Here is a 15,520-nt window from a genome sequence, read left to right as displayed (position 1 = left end):
TACATTTTCTTTAAAAAAAAAAAAAAGAAGAAAAAAAAAGGAGAGCATTTTGTAATAACTGTTGCGAAATGCAACAAGTTTCTACACAATGCGGTGAAGTTTATTACAAAATGCTGTGTTATTACATAATGAATTGAACATTTACTACATATTGCACCGTTGTTACATAATGGGGCACTAAACACCTATTTCTGGGTTGTGTTCAGGCCACAGCGCCTCCACAGGCCTGGCATAGCTACTACAGTGTTTTAAGACGTTGTAAATCACACTGATGAACCTGAGCTCCTCCCAGGGCTTTTTTTTTCTTATTATTTAATTTTATATTTTCATGTGTAAACCCTTTTGTAGGTCAGTTCACTAGAGGCACAGAGGTAAATTCCAGGATTTGAGGGCGTGAATGAGCGAACGAGCTCCGATCAGTCTTCTCATCTTAAGTCGACCTTATCCTCGCGCGGCGGCTCTCGTCGTTCACGGCGAGAAAACCTGTTAGCGTTCATCCGTATCCCCACTGAGAGTCTCGGCTTCCACGCTAATCCCACAAACCCACCCGGGGATCGAAGACGACGCCGGACCCACGGCTCGCTTTCGCAAGATAACGGCCTGTTTGATTGTGAGGACAAGCTTTGTATTGTGCTGCGAGTTCGAAGAAACAGGTGATCATCGGGGGGGGGGTGGCGAAAAGTTAGCTGAGGGAAAAGTCGAAGCAAATCCATTTTCTCTCCTCTCTCTCTCTCTCTCTCTCTCTCTCCCCGGGTCTCATCATCGCCGTGGCTTCGGGCAGTTTAAAAAAAAACAGCCACGCCGCGACAAAGTTGGCTCGTCGACCCGTTTGGACCGCAGCTGAGCCATCTGTGTCTCGCAGCCGGAGCAGGACTGGCTGCAGCGCACAACACAACACACAACACAACACAACACCGAGCCATCCCATCCCACAACACAACCACGTCCCGTACCCCTTGATTTCACATTTGAATGGCCGTCAACATTAGAATTGCCCTTAGCATTATTATTATTATTATTTATTATTTTATTACCATTAGTAGACTTATTTTTATTTTATGGCTATTATTATTTATTTATATTTGTTTATTATTTCTATTTTTGTTATATTATTATTAGTAATATTTATTAGCATTTTAATTATTGTAGTCATTAAAGTGCACAAGAGAAAAATTTATAATTTATTTATTAGTTTAGGACAGTGCACATTAGTTGACACGCAGAACAGTTACTTTGTGTAAATGCGCCAGATTTAGCCATGCGGTACATTTAAGACAATTATTTTAAAACAAACAAACACGAACATAAGGTATATGCACAATTTACAACCACCCATGTAGTTTAAACAAATTCCACAATCTGTAACATTTAATCAGGTTATTGAGCCTGTAGCCATAGTTTGAGCTCTTTTATAAAAAAATTTTTTAAGATTACTATGTTTTCCTCTAATGAATTCCTCCAAAAGGGGGCGGGGCCAAACCACAGAGGTGATTTGTAGACGAGACGAGCGTGTTTAAAAATTCAGAAGTTCATTCATAAAACCCTCTATCTGGGCCCGTTTGACCTTGATCCAGTTTAAAGTGGTATTTAGAAGTCACTACTCAAAGACGAGGTTTGCACAGATGTTTCCAAGTACAGTGGATGTTTGTGATCGATGTGGAGGCTCAACCCTCCAATCTCATATGTTCTTCTCTGGCCCAGCCTTGACAAATCTTTGGCAAATTTACTTCAGTATCTCGTCCAAGGTTCTCTCAAGGACTATTGCCGCTTCACTTCACATTGGTATCTTTGGTCTCCCGAAAGAGTATACTCGATACTCCACTAAAGAAGTAATAGCGTTTACCTCCGTAGTTGCTGGACGCCACCTCCTCCTTAACTGGAAATCCACAACAGCCCATAGCATAGGGAGGTTACGTCCTTTTTAAAAGTGGAGAAAATTAGATACTCAAGAAGATACTCAAACTTGAAAAAAATTATATTATAAATGGCAACCGTTTATTGATATCTCTGTGACAACGTCAACATCCCCACATTCCCTCCTTTCTATTTGCTTGTTTATGTTTATTTATTTATTTTACTATTATTTTGACATCTATTTTATTTGTTCTTACGTTTAAGTTATTAGACTTATTATTCTGTACAGACTGTTTAAGTATATATTTTTTTCTTTTCTCTTATTGAGTTGTCTTTTTTTGTAATTACCTCAAAAAATATACAAAATTTGAATTGAATGGTGTATACAAACATTTAATGCTGACAATAATGCCTCTGTATATTTGAATGCCTTTGATGTTCTTGCATCAATAAAAAAAAAAAAATACGAAACAGAAAAATTCAGAAATTTTCAAAACTCGGAAGAACGTGTCGTCCTCTCAAATGAACACGAACAACAGACGCGTGATGCAGGGCGGGTCCGGGTTCCACGTCCAAGCGTGGAAACACTCTGCTCATGACAACTAAACAAGAGCTGAAACCTCCAAATGCGGCGGGAGGAAGGAGCAACCCTGGGCCTAATTGGGTTTGGAGGTCTGTTCTCTGTTGTTTGTTAATACGTTTCCCCGTCAACGCGGAGCGGCCGAGACGTGAACGGCGCTGTTGTCATGAGATCGACGTGTCCGGAAGCTTTGGAATGAGAGAGAGAGCGAGAGAGAGAGAGAGAGAGAGACTTGAATAGAAGATCGTTAATATGAACAAGGGGAACTATGAACAAGCAGAAGGCAGGTTTCGTCGTGTGACTCAACGTCACGTTACTCATAGCCAATTTTTTTATTTTTTTTATTTTTTTTGATTCTCATTTCAAATATCCAGCATCTTTGTCGCCCTCAGTCCATCAGAACTACGTGGGAACCGACGCCGAGAAGAATCCCTTCTACCTGTCGGTCGTGCTCTCGGACCAGAATAACCAGCGGGTTCCTCAGTACCGGGCCATCCTCTGGAGGAAGACGGTGAGGTCACCGTCTGGGAGTGGAGCATTAAAAACCCTCACACACACACACACACTCTCTCCTCTGCAATGAAAATAAAAAAATATAAGGTTTTTTACGAAAACAGGTTATAAATCATTATTGTATTGTTATGTTAAGGGAAAAGAAGCATTCATCAGGTGTTTGATCTGGATCGCTTGAGAAGCCAAAACCTTTTATCGGATGATCTGATCAAAAAGTCAATATTTCTACCTTTATATAAACCAGAAAAACAAGTTATTGAGATGAAGATGAAGAAGAAGAAGAAGTTTAAAGGACATTACATATTAAATTGTTGAAATTAATTTTTTTTAAACAAACAAGAAAGGAAGTTCTAAAACTAGACTAATGCAAATTCAATTATATTTTACAGATTAAAACAAAATAGCATAAAATATTATTTTAAGAAATAAACACAAATCTAAACAAAATGAAAAAAATTAATTGATAAATAAGAAAAAAGACATCTTGAGAATAAAAAAATGGCCCCTAAAAGAAAGAAAATTGGTAATTATAAAATATGAATAGAATAGAATAGAATCACAGGTATGCGGCATAAAGAAACATAGCTGTATGTTTGTGCACATTTTGCACACAACATTTGCTATTATGGTTTCATTCGCTTTGGTTTAATTTGCACGTTCAGTCTGTCATTCCGAATAATTTCCTTTCTTTCATTCCTTCATGAAACCTCAACCGAGATCCGCCCGTAGATCAATTCTCGAACGAGCCGTTTTCCCGACGGCAGCATTGGAAAGAGAGACCCGCCGTGCTCGCTCTGTTCTAATCCCTAATCTGTGTCGCTCTCGTTCACCCAGGGCACTCTGAAGATCAGCCTCCCCTACAGCCCCACCAAAACACTATCAGTCAAGTCTATCCTCAGGTGAGGTGCACAACATGGAGCTCGCTCTCTCTCTCTCTCTCTCTCTCTCTCTCTCTCTCTCTCTCTCTCTCTCTCTCTGTCTGTCTCTGTCTCTCTGTCTCTCTGTCTCTGTCTCTCTCTCTCTCTCTCTGCATCACAGATTAATGTTGGTTTCTTCTGCGGGCACCGAGAGAGTTTGTAGCGACGCATTATGTAATAACAGTGCAATATGTAACAATGTAATACATTTTCAACTCAATATGTAAGAACGCTACATTTTGTGATCATCTGCCACATTTTGTAATAAGAATTGTTGCAATTTGTAATAACTTGTGACATTTTGCAACAGTTATTTCAAAATGCAGGTGTGCAGAGCCGCATTATGTAATACTGGTGTAATAATGTAATGTTTGTTTTTGTTCTCCTTTATAATGAATAGTGACTTTTAGGTTTTTTTAATGTAATAATTTGATAATTTGCTGTATTATGTAATAAATCATCAAAATTGATGCCTCAATTAGAAAAGCCATAATTCCATCAGAATAACAAACTTTCCAGCATAATTTGAATTTTTGTTTTGTTTTGTTTAAAACAAGTATGAAAAGTAACTATTCATTATAATGTTCACAAGTTAGAAACTAAAGCTTCACTAATTAATTATTACTGACGCTAAAATTATAGGTGCACTGAAATTTTGCAAGACAAACACATGAAATCTGCATTATTTTATGTCATTGTTGTATAGGATGCAAAGCATAAAAACACAAAAACAAACATTTATTACATTATTACACCATTATTACATAATGCGGCTCTGCACACCTGCATTTTGAAATAACTGTTGCAAAATGTCAAAAGTTATTACAAACTGCAACAATTTCATTACAAAATGCAGCAGATGATTACAAAATGCTGCGTTATTACATATTGGGTTGAAAATGTATGACATTATTACATATTACGACGCTACAGTTACATGCATGTGACAAAAGTGATCCGAAAGGTTTCAAAAGGTTTTGCATTTTTGAAACTAAACGCCGCTTTAATATAGTTTTTTTTCATTGGTTAATGTCCTATCATTTCACTATTTCCCTCCAAATTATATGTGATTTTTTTTTTTTTTTTTTGCACCTGCGTTCTGGGGGACGTGGGTTCGAATCCCAGTAAAAAGCCCGCACTTTTTTTTTTTTCCCGAACGTGTCGCCTACGATCTGTTTTCACGTTTATTTCTCGTGTGTCTCGTCAATGCTTGTGGTTGTAAAACGTTGGGAGTGTGCGTTTCGTCCCCCAGCGGCAGAAGCCTTGTAACAAGATTCTAAAAAAAAAAAAAAAAAAAAGATGCATGAAACAGGAGATTGGAGATTATAAATTCCTCGGGCTGGAGGGGGAAACTCACGGAGGAGTACAGATGGTACAAGCTGAATGAGAAATCCCCTGAATCAGCTCTCATTTTTCTGTATTAGCCTTCAGGTTGTTTGTCTCCCGTCAGTCCTGAACTTTCTCTCTCTTTTTTTTTTGTTTCTAATCTAATCACTTCTTCCACTCAGTGCAATGAACATGGACAGATTTGAGAAAGGCCCGCGGGAGATCCTCAACCCGGAGATTCAAAAGGTGAGAGTGACAGCGGAGCGGCTCGCTCTCAGTACAATCTGGACTCGCGGTCCGTTTTTCCGAGAGACGATCTAGATCAGGAACGACCGAACTGGACGACGCCCTCGGGCTGCGTCGTCTCAGAGTGACTGATAGCCGCTGTGTCTCTTTGCTTTAGGATCTGCTGGTGTTGGAGGAGCAGGAGGTATGAAAACCACACTCTGGAGTGATGCTACGTTTTATTTTGAAGGCCGCAGGCTTTTTTTTTTTTTTTCTGTTGTCACATTTTTCCTCCTTTTTCGCAGGTTTGATTTCCTTTGTGTGTTTACGTGATAGTTTTATAAATAAAAACAAGTGATATGGAATTAAAATTACATTTTGTTTATCTTTCAGTGCCACGTTTTACATATTAAATGTGTTTTGTTTTGTTTTTCCAGCATTGCTGTTATTTATTTTCCAGTTTTAATCCGTCTTTTGTAATTTTATTTTATTTTTTGTAGGGTTCAGTCAACTTTAAATTTGGTGTACTGTTTGCCAAAGACGGACAGCTCACAGACGACGAGATGTTTAGCAACGGTAAATCTCTTAAATCTGAACTTTTTTGTCAGTGTTTATGTTGTGGGTTTTTTCCTTTATTTGCACAAAATAGGAACATAATAATGAATGATCAGAAATTAAACCTGACTGCAGGAGAGGAAAGAAGCTCAAGACGCTGATATGAAATCCTCCCGTCAATAAACATCACTTTAATAAATATATGAATAAGAATTATTGTTGTCGTTGGATCAGGATTTATAGGAACAATGTTCAACACTTTTTATTAGATGATATGTTTTCTTTTTATGGTGAGATAGAAAACACTTCTACCTTAATATCAACCAGAACACCATAGAAATCATAGTGCAGGTCATTATTGTTTTGTATTTATTGAGATGTAAGACAATACTACTACTGCTACTACTAATAATAATACATGACTCTATAAAACAGGCAAAAAATATGTAAAGAATTACAATAAAAAAAATTTTAGAAATGTGAAATGAAAAAATAACTAAGAATAAACACAAAAAATTACCCATAAAAAGTGAAAAAAATTAATAAAAAAGGAATGCTACTCCAAAAATGTAAATAAAAATAAAATAAAATGTGTCTTCACTGTAATAAAAATTAAAAGGAACCAGAGAAAACAAAACAAACAAAAAAAGAGTTGATAAAAAACAGGCACCTAAACCACACAACATATTAATGCAGAATCAGTGGGAAACTATTTGGACGAGATACAAATCAAATGATTTGGTCTTAAAAAGAGCTACAGGATTTGTAGTTTTTAGAGCGTGCCGTTTGATTTTCACAGGGTTTCAACATACATTTATTTTATGTTTCAAAACAGAAATCATTGATACGGCCAAAGCATTTTTTTTAATCTTTTTTTTTTAAACAAACAAAAAAAACTACACACTTATTGAGTGAGCTCTCGGTCTCTTTGTGCTAAAGTGATCACCTCCACTCATGTTTCGCATGCAAACACGCGAGCCGTGTTGACGTCCTCGTTTAACTCTGCGACATGTAACACGGTCTGATTTCCCTGAACGCCTCACAGTGGATGTGCTGAGCAGATGTTTTGTGTGTGTGTGTGTGTGTGTGTGTGTGTTGCAGAGACGGGCAGCGAGAGCTTCGACAAGTTTCTCAATCTGCTGGGCGACTCCGTGACTCTGCAGGGATGGGCGGGCTACCGCGGAGGGCTGGACACGAAGAGTGAGACGACCCGCCGTCACTTTTAATTTCAGCGTGGCGTCAACGCGGAGGAATTTTCTTCCATCCCTGTTTTGGTTTTTTTTACATTTTGTTTTGGGCTTTTTTTTTTTTTTCTTCCTCTCGTGTTTGCAGACGACACTACAGGAATCAAGTCCATCTACACCGTGTATCAAGGCCACGAGCTCATGTTCCACGTCTCCACCATGCTGCCCTACTCCAAAGAGAACAAACAGCAGGTGTGTGTGTGAAGGTGTGGTCCGTGTGGTGCATTCGAGGTGCTGGGAATTTTGGGAACTTTGTTGATTCCATTTTTTTTTTTTTTTTTTGCATTCCCATTCAGTCGACGCTAGAAAAAACTAATGTAGGACGTAAACAACGTAAGTTGTTATTAAAAGCTGTCAGATTTGCACGACGAAGAAACTCTATATTATCAAATATTCCACATCTGATTTTTCCTTTTTTTCAGGCACAATCTGCCAATAGGATGTGCTAATTATCTGAAAATCTCCCAATCTGTAAGACGAAAGCGTTTCTTCTTTTTATACGATTTAAAAAAGAAATCTATTGAATCTATAATGACAGTTATGACACTGAATTTAACTTATTATAAAAATTCTCGCTCCATTCTGTAATGCCAATATTACTTGAGTACGATTCCCACAGAGCAGATCTGACACGTAATTGGATTTCTCCTTAAGATTAAATAAAAAAAAAAAAAAAAAAGACTTTCTGCCGGTCAGTAATGAGGAACATAATCAAAGGTGAAGCCGCGATTGTGAACATAGAACAACAGATATATAAAATGTAATTGTACTGTTATTTTTGAGTGCGTTGATTGAATTGGAGCTGCAGCGGTTGGCCATTAGGCGGCGCTGTGGTGCAGTGGTTAGTCCTGCGGACTCGTGGGGAGGATACTTTCGTTAAACTATGTTGAATATTGATCTTGACATCTTTTGTTTTTTTGTTTTTTTTTGTGATCGCACATGTCTGGAGTTCCCGTCAGCAGCGTTTATAAAGCAGACGTTTCTTGACTTATTTGTTATTTTCAGTCATTTTTCAGGCTTGTTTAGCGAAAAAGTGTGGATAAATCATTTAAACCTGTATGTGTGTGTGTGTGTGTGTTCCTGTGAACCTCGACTCAGTAAAGTCGTAATTTAAAGGTTTCATATTATGTAATATTCCCTTTCTAAAGGTTTTCCAACAGTGTTAATCGTCCCCGTACCTGGAACGACGACCTGGAAGTGAAGAAAGTCCGTCGTCTCTCTCCCTGGCTTGTTTCAGTTTTTAAAAAGTTCTTCCTCCTCTTCCCAAAGATGGCCGTGTGTGGGCGGAGCCAGTCCAGCTCACACAGACACAGCAGATTCTGAATGCCGCTCCTATGATCCGATACTCAAATGGAGGGAAAATCAAGGAGAAGCTAGAAACTTTGAATAGAACGTTTTTGGACGAACGACATCATGTGAATGTGTTGAAAAGCTTGGGGGGAAAAAAACTTGAAAAACTTGAAACGGACAATAAAACTAGTTTTTTAAGCAAAGACGTGTAAAGATTCAACACTTTTCCAGACCTACAATAAAGTTAGAACAATAAGTTTGGACCGTTTAACAAAGAGGACATGAAACTGTTTTTCTTTTTTTCAGTAACCAGTATGGAGTATTTTGTAGTTAATGCTTTTTTTATTCAATATGACAACTATTCAATATTTATGACAACTACTCCTGTTGATACAGGCCAATAATGGCTATGATTAAACATATTTCCTGTTGCTGTCAGTACAAATGAGTTAATTCACGGTTGAGTCACATATTTTTTAACTTTTTTTGTAAATGATGAAACGAAGATTTTGGACTTCCACTCATTGGTTGTCTGTGTCTGACCCGTCTTCTCTGGCAGGTGGAGAGAAAGAGGCACATTGGAAATGACATTGTCACCATAGTGTTCCAGGAAGGGGACGACGCGTCGTCGTCCTTCAAGCCGTCTATGATCCGATCGCACTTCACCCGTATCCTTCAGGCTGTCGGGCAGATTAAGTGGCTGCCGGAGACGTGCGACATGTTCACGTCGGCCGCTGCCGCCAATAAACATAAAAGCATGTCGGAACACAAGAAAAAAGAACAAATTATAATAATAATAATGGAAAAGTGTCTCCTGCATCATCACTGATTCCTTCACTTTAACTTCCAGATATTTTTGCATTAGTTAGGTATAATAGCCAGAATGACAGTTACAGGTAAGTGGTTTTTGTTACTGCTGCTACTGTTCTATTACGACTATCTTGCTTCGATTTTACAAGTAAAAGTGCTCTCGTTAAAACCACGTGTACTTTTCCCCCCAAAATCACTCATATTTAATTCCACCTTTCAGAACAGAAGACAATTAATTCACAAAAAAAGTAAATAAAAATATATTATAAATATATATATGTACATTACTCTTTTTGTATTGTTGCTTTTATATACGTTTATACTGAATTGCATCATATTATATATTATTTCTCAGTTTGAATATTATATAATTTTTTTTTAAATAAGCTTATTCACAGGACGTGTTTTTTAAAATAGCATCAAACTAGATTTAAATATTTACTTAAATATAAGTACATTAATGTACTTGAATGCTAAAATACTCCCTGGAATGTCACTTTATTCCAGTAATAACTGTTTAGTTTTACCTGTGATATTTTCACGTCAGGACCATAGAAATATGCTTTATGTCCCCTAGCAGTCACAGAATTCGCTGGATTTTCCACCAAATAACCAAGTGAAGGTCGTTTTGTGCTGCAGGTTGAAGATTTTCTCCGAGGAGAGCGTGCCGCTGTTCGGACCCCCTCTCCCGCCTCCGCCTGTATTTACTGATCACCAAGAATTCAGGGACTTTTTACTCGTCAAACGTACGCGAGCGACATGGGAGACGTTGGGGGGGGGATACACCTCTGACTTCATGCCGGGTTTTCCCCAACACTTGTTCTCTCCGTTGCAGTAATCAATGGAGAGAAAGCCACACTGGAGACGCCGACGTTCGCCCAGAAGCGCCAGCGGACTCTGGACATGTTGATCCGCTCGCTCTACCAGGACCTCATGCCTGACCTGCACAAGGTAACGCCGGGGGGAGGCCGCCATCGCCATCGCCAACGCCGCCGCCGTCTCGCCACTTCAGCTGCTCTGCTGTGTTTCACTGCAGCTCTGCGCCACGCCGGCCCGATACTGCTGCAATGCCCACTCCCTCAGCGGGGGCTCTCTCTCTCTCTCTCTCTCTCTCTCTCTCTCTCTCTCTCTCTCTCTCTCCTCTCCTCTCCTCTCCTCTCCTCTCCTCTCCTCTCCTCTCCTCTCCTCTCTCCTTCCTCTGGAGCCGATAACGCCTCACGCTGTGTTTCACTGCTGCTGTTCTCGCCCTCCCGCCAGGGTCCGTCTCTAAAGACCCCCTTTCTGCTTTCTCTTTTCTCCCCTCCCTGCCTATGTGTGTGTGTGTGTGTGTGTGTGTGTTTTATGTGTGTGTTTAGGTTCCCTTTTCTCCCCAGAACATGTTAAACAGACGATCCTTCAGCGACGTGCTGCCCGAGTCTCCCAAGTCTGCACGCAAGAAGGAAGAGGCACGGCAGGCTGAGTTTGTCCGAATAGGACAGGTAAAATAAAAAAATTAAATAAAAAATAAAAAATTCCAATTGTTCCTGCTGGCTGGACTCGTTTGCAAAATTGTCAACTGAATCCAAGGAATTGAGTCAGTGGTGGCCGGCTTTTGGTTTCCATCCCTTCACATGAAACTTAAATACACACGTACCAACTATTAAATATTTCAACCTTGACATTGTTTTTAAATTTATTTTACTGTTTACATGTTTTACTGACAAGTCTATCCTCAATTGGGGATGAATAAAGTATCTATCTATCCCATCCATCTATCCGTCTATCTATGACACATATATATACTTGTATATCTGGCTCATGCTATGAATCTCAAAGCTTTCTGATGGATTTACTATCGTTTTCTTAGCATTTAAAAACTTGATAGAAAATGTATACATGGATTTTAATTTTGTTTATTAATTTATTTGAATGGGACAGTGCACAATAATGAGCAAACAACCGCTGCTGTAAATATGCCAGATTTAGCTCAGAGCTCATTTCCGTCTGTAGTCCCATTTTCCATGCTGTTTTTTTTTATATATTTTTGATTCTGTATCCAGAATATGATCTAGTTCTTCTCATACTGATCTGATCAAAATCCATCAACAAGTAGATATATTTCACTAATGTCCTATGCCAGCAAATTACATTTTAAATAAGATGTCATTGACTCAAATTACTACATTGGCACATTAGAAAATGATTGACTTGTCAAGTATTACGTTATTGCACATTATTCCAGAAGCTTCAGCTCTATACGCCACCTAGTGGTGAAAGCTTGTCTAGAACTTGCGTAGAACGGTTGTGAAAATATTCTAAAATTGTCTTCACAGTGACATCATACATTTTTAATGTTTCACTCTGCTCACTGTTTGTTGTTGGACTATTTTGACATCAAACAGAAATATTAAATTTTTCACCTTTAATGAACGTGTAAAGTTAAAAGGAGAATAAAAGCATGGATCCACTTTAAACTCACACTTAGATTTTTTCTTTCTGATTATTTCCAGCTAGGACCAAGCTTACACATTCTTGCATCACTGTAAACATTCTATAAATAGAATATACGATTCGCCACGTGGGAGCAGTTCTCATACCGATGAAGACTCGTCCCAGCACCGAAGCGTCACAAGTATCTGCAGTTTGAGTCCCGCCTGACGTCGTCTCTCTTCCAGGCTCTGAAGCTGAAGACCATCGTTCGAGGAGACGCCCCGACGAGCCTCGTCACCACGGGCCTGTGCAGGAAAGAGGTGAGTCGTCGTTTTCATCCCCGTTTTCCACAAACGCTACAATCAGTACACAGGCTGCCAAAATTATTCTTTTAGTTTTCGATGTTTACAGCACAGTAAAGGATGTCAGTCAGTGTTTGGAGGCCAAAGCAGTTTTTGTAATTGTGGTTTTAAAGTACTATAAAAACGACAATATATTAATAAACCTAAACACAAGTATCCGGCAGCATGATCCAAAAACATACAGTTACGCAATCTCATCTGACAAAAACATTCTTATTTGCACAGGGTTACAAATAAACAATAGATTTTACTTACTTTAATTAAATCTATCTTAATAAATCTCTGACCTTATTAATTGTACTTTGTATGCTTTTTTTTTTTACTTTTATGATGTATTTCTTATGTGTTTGTAAAGCTTTTCTGTGTTTCCTTAATTTCTTTGTAAAGCACTGAATTGCCCTGTGTTTGAATGATGTATTATGAATAAATTTGCCTTGCCTTGCCACAGATTTTTGTGTGCCGTCATCCAATAGTTTCATAAATGTGAACGCAGACAAAAATACAGTTGCATCTTTTAAAACTGATGCATTTTGTCAATAATTTTAGATTTTTCTGCAATTAGTCGCAATAAAATGCAAAGTTTTGTGCTAAAATTAATGGTAAATTCAAAAGGAATGTACTTTTGTACCATAAAAATAAACAAAACAACAAATGTGGCACTATGAGTTTTAATGTTTCATTAAATTTGTTATCTCAGAGTCCAGAACCATGATCGGGATATTATATCAGTCAAAATTCAGCAAACTGGGCTGAAAAAGTCACATCGTTTTTATACAGGGTCTAATATTCCACTCTTTAGAAGAAAGTTAGCTTCAGGTGCTAAATATCTTTAAAAAGATGTTTTTCATACATGTGACATGTTAATTTTCCTTTAATCATTTATCATAATTTCTTTTCTTTTTTTTCCACTTTTACTCTTGAGTCCTTTTCTAAGTCAGGCCCTGGGAACTTGAATGAATTCATCCCGTCACGCTTTCTTTTGTCTTAATTGTTCAACACAAGTGCGTATTAACTGTGACGTGTTGTCCGCTGCAGCCGTGGGAGTCCCAGTCGTTCTGCAGCACCTTCCCCTACGAGATCGTGTGCGCCGACTCGTGGGGTCAGTCCCTGCTGGCCGCCACCGACGCGGCGGGAGTCATGCTGCTCGACGGTAAGGTCATCCTAGTGACAACGCGCCCTCTTAAAAATCAAGCCGTCCCATTCAATACTCGCCCCAATGTCGAAGCCAACAGCTGACATGATGGCGATAATGACGCCTTCCTGTGTTTCAGGCCCCGATCCAGCGCTGCCCGGCGGTGGTGAGTGACACGCCGTCGATATCCCTATCTGCTGTTTAGAATAATGCCCTGCTCGCCAGATATGCACGGATTGTTTATTTATTTAAAAAAAATTTGCGTTGTGCTGCATTCCAGAGACTCAGGCGCTGCCCCCGGTGCAGGTCTTCGACAGGACAATGGTGGTGAAACAGATGCATGTTCTCGAGCCTCAGGACCTGCTTATCACCCGAGCTGACAAAGGTAGGCTTCAACCCCCCCCCCCCACCCCCACCCCTCCCCCATCCAGGTCATCACATCCTTTATCACCCTCTCATTGACTCAGAATGGTATTCACAGCACCTCCCCTCCTCCGTCAGTATCCCCATTACTCTCCTCTCACGTCATCTGTGTCGCCGAGCACATACTTAACGTCTTGCACCGCCGCTAGTCCAGCGGACACATCGATCTTGCGCGGCGATCTAAGAAAGCTGACCTCATAGAGAACTTCTTGGGCGCAACGTGAAGCAAGAAGCAAGTGTTTACCCTGCAGGACCACATGTGGCAGACAAGACGGACATGCAAGTGGAGACGGTGACATTTTTATTTTCGGGAAAGCAAGAAAGAAAGAAATTCACTGTGGAGCATCGAGTTAATCGCCCCCTGGGGATGATTAGCTCACCCTAATATTGACAAACAGGGTTTGGCTGGTTTTGATAGTGATTACGTGATGAAAAGCATGAGCGTTTGTCACGACTGTGTGTGGGCTTTGACAAAGCCCCCTAAGAGCCCACACGCCTTGAGAAGCCTCCTCGTAATCCTCCTCCAGCGCGACACCATTGTCTGTTCGTGGGAGGGTGCTTTTAAAAAACAGAGAGAGAGAGAGAGACGGCAAATTAAGAGTATAACCTTTGTGGAAAACAGAAGCGTCTTTTGTTTGGCTTCCAGGGAAGGACGCTCGGCTCTATGTGTTCAGGCTCGGCACGATGAAGAGAGGCCTGGAGGAGCGGCAGCTCGTCAGAAGCAAATGTGACAGCCGGGAGAACAAACTAGAGAAAACTAAAGGTACAGCAAGCGAGCGCAAGGCGTGCGGGACTACGCCGAGCGTCGCACACTAATCCCAACAAACAAACAAGCAGAACACGTTCTCAGATGTAAACGTTGACTTCGGCTCAGCCGCCGACTGCGGGACTTTCAAGTTTGGCCTGAATTTGCTTGCTGGAATGGTAGAAACAACAAAACTACGTTTCAAAGTTGAGCGGATGAAAACAAAGAAGAACTCAAAATAAAATATGTGAAAACAAAAGTGTTTATTTAAACATTATGGTGAATTTTAAGGAGTCAAATCCAACTATAAATCTACTTGATGATTTTAACTTATTCAACGCAGCTATAAAATCCTTTATTTGTAGATAAAATATGTTGAAAGTAAACAATTCCACTTTTGAAATTACAAGTCTGTAATACCGGGTTTATCTATAGTTTGGGTTTTTTTTTTTAATAACCTTTGTCAGTGTGTGATTGTATCCTCTGTTGGGTTTATCATTAATTATTGGATTGGGCAGGCTGGACTGAGCTGGTTAGGTTACAAATTATATTGTTAAATTACTTTCAACACTTAAGACATCAACCAAAGGACATCATGAATGCTTTCTGTTCATATTTAATGTATTTTCCCCAACACTAAGCCACATCCGACAGAAAATGTACCACGAAAAAGACATTTCTTTCGACGTGTCTTTACGTATAGCTCATCTGGAATACCCACAGAAGCCTGAAGAACAGAGGCCACACTTCTATTATTACATGTGTTATAGATGTGTCCTACTCTAATAATCTTTAGTTTAATTTTGCTACATAGGTTTTGCTTTTAGAGACCAATATAGTATCGGCATACTCTCGTCCTACAGTGACATCTAGTGGTCCAACTTGGTAGGTACTGGTATATTATGATATTAACATACAGCTCATAAAAAAGTGACATTAATTGGAATTTTGATTAGGTATTTCTGTTATTTTCTGTTCTCAGGAAATATGATATTTGAAAAAGATTGCAAGTCTTGAAACTCTTCTTAAACCCTAAAAACACCCACCTATATGATTTAACTTTATACTTCAGCGGTCCTATTGCCGGTCTCATCTGGTTAGACGATTTCAAACTGATTATATTTTAACACACATT

General features: G+C 39.3%; 1 protein-coding gene across 1 annotated transcript in view; it reads left to right on the top strand.

The window, feature by feature from the left end:
- Positions 1-15,520, top strand: part of garnl3 (GTPase activating Rap/RanGAP domain like 3) — a 69,486-nt gene that overhangs the window by 40,967 nt on the left and 12,999 nt on the right. Inside the window, exons 5-21 of the mRNA XM_080510144.1 lie at positions 2,827-2,945; positions 3,782-3,846; positions 5,373-5,436; positions 5,594-5,620; positions 5,916-5,991; positions 7,072-7,170; positions 7,303-7,406; positions 9,064-9,172; positions 9,355-9,400; positions 9,954-10,060; positions 10,150-10,265; positions 10,688-10,792; positions 11,969-12,043; positions 13,121-13,235; positions 13,357-13,383; positions 13,498-13,602; positions 14,287-14,403. Coding sequence (XP_080366270.1) covers positions 2,827-2,945; positions 3,782-3,846; positions 5,373-5,436; positions 5,594-5,620; positions 5,916-5,991; positions 7,072-7,170; positions 7,303-7,406; positions 9,064-9,172; positions 9,355-9,400; positions 9,954-10,060; positions 10,150-10,265; positions 10,688-10,792; positions 11,969-12,043; positions 13,121-13,235; positions 13,357-13,383; positions 13,498-13,602; positions 14,287-14,403 — 1,476 coding nt within the window. The remainder of the gene's footprint in view (positions 1-2,826; positions 2,946-3,781; positions 3,847-5,372; positions 5,437-5,593; positions 5,621-5,915; positions 5,992-7,071; positions 7,171-7,302; positions 7,407-9,063; positions 9,173-9,354; positions 9,401-9,953; positions 10,061-10,149; positions 10,266-10,687; positions 10,793-11,968; positions 12,044-13,120; positions 13,236-13,356; positions 13,384-13,497; positions 13,603-14,286; positions 14,404-15,520) is intronic.

Source organism: Blennius ocellaris (genome assembly GCF_963422515.1).
Source record: "Blennius ocellaris genome assembly, chromosome: 15".
NCBI classification, from domain to species: Eukaryota; Metazoa; Chordata; class Actinopteri; order Blenniiformes; family Blenniidae; genus Blennius; species Blennius ocellaris.
Note: the sequence above shows the minus strand (reverse complement) of the source record. Positions and strands in the feature narration are given on the sequence as shown.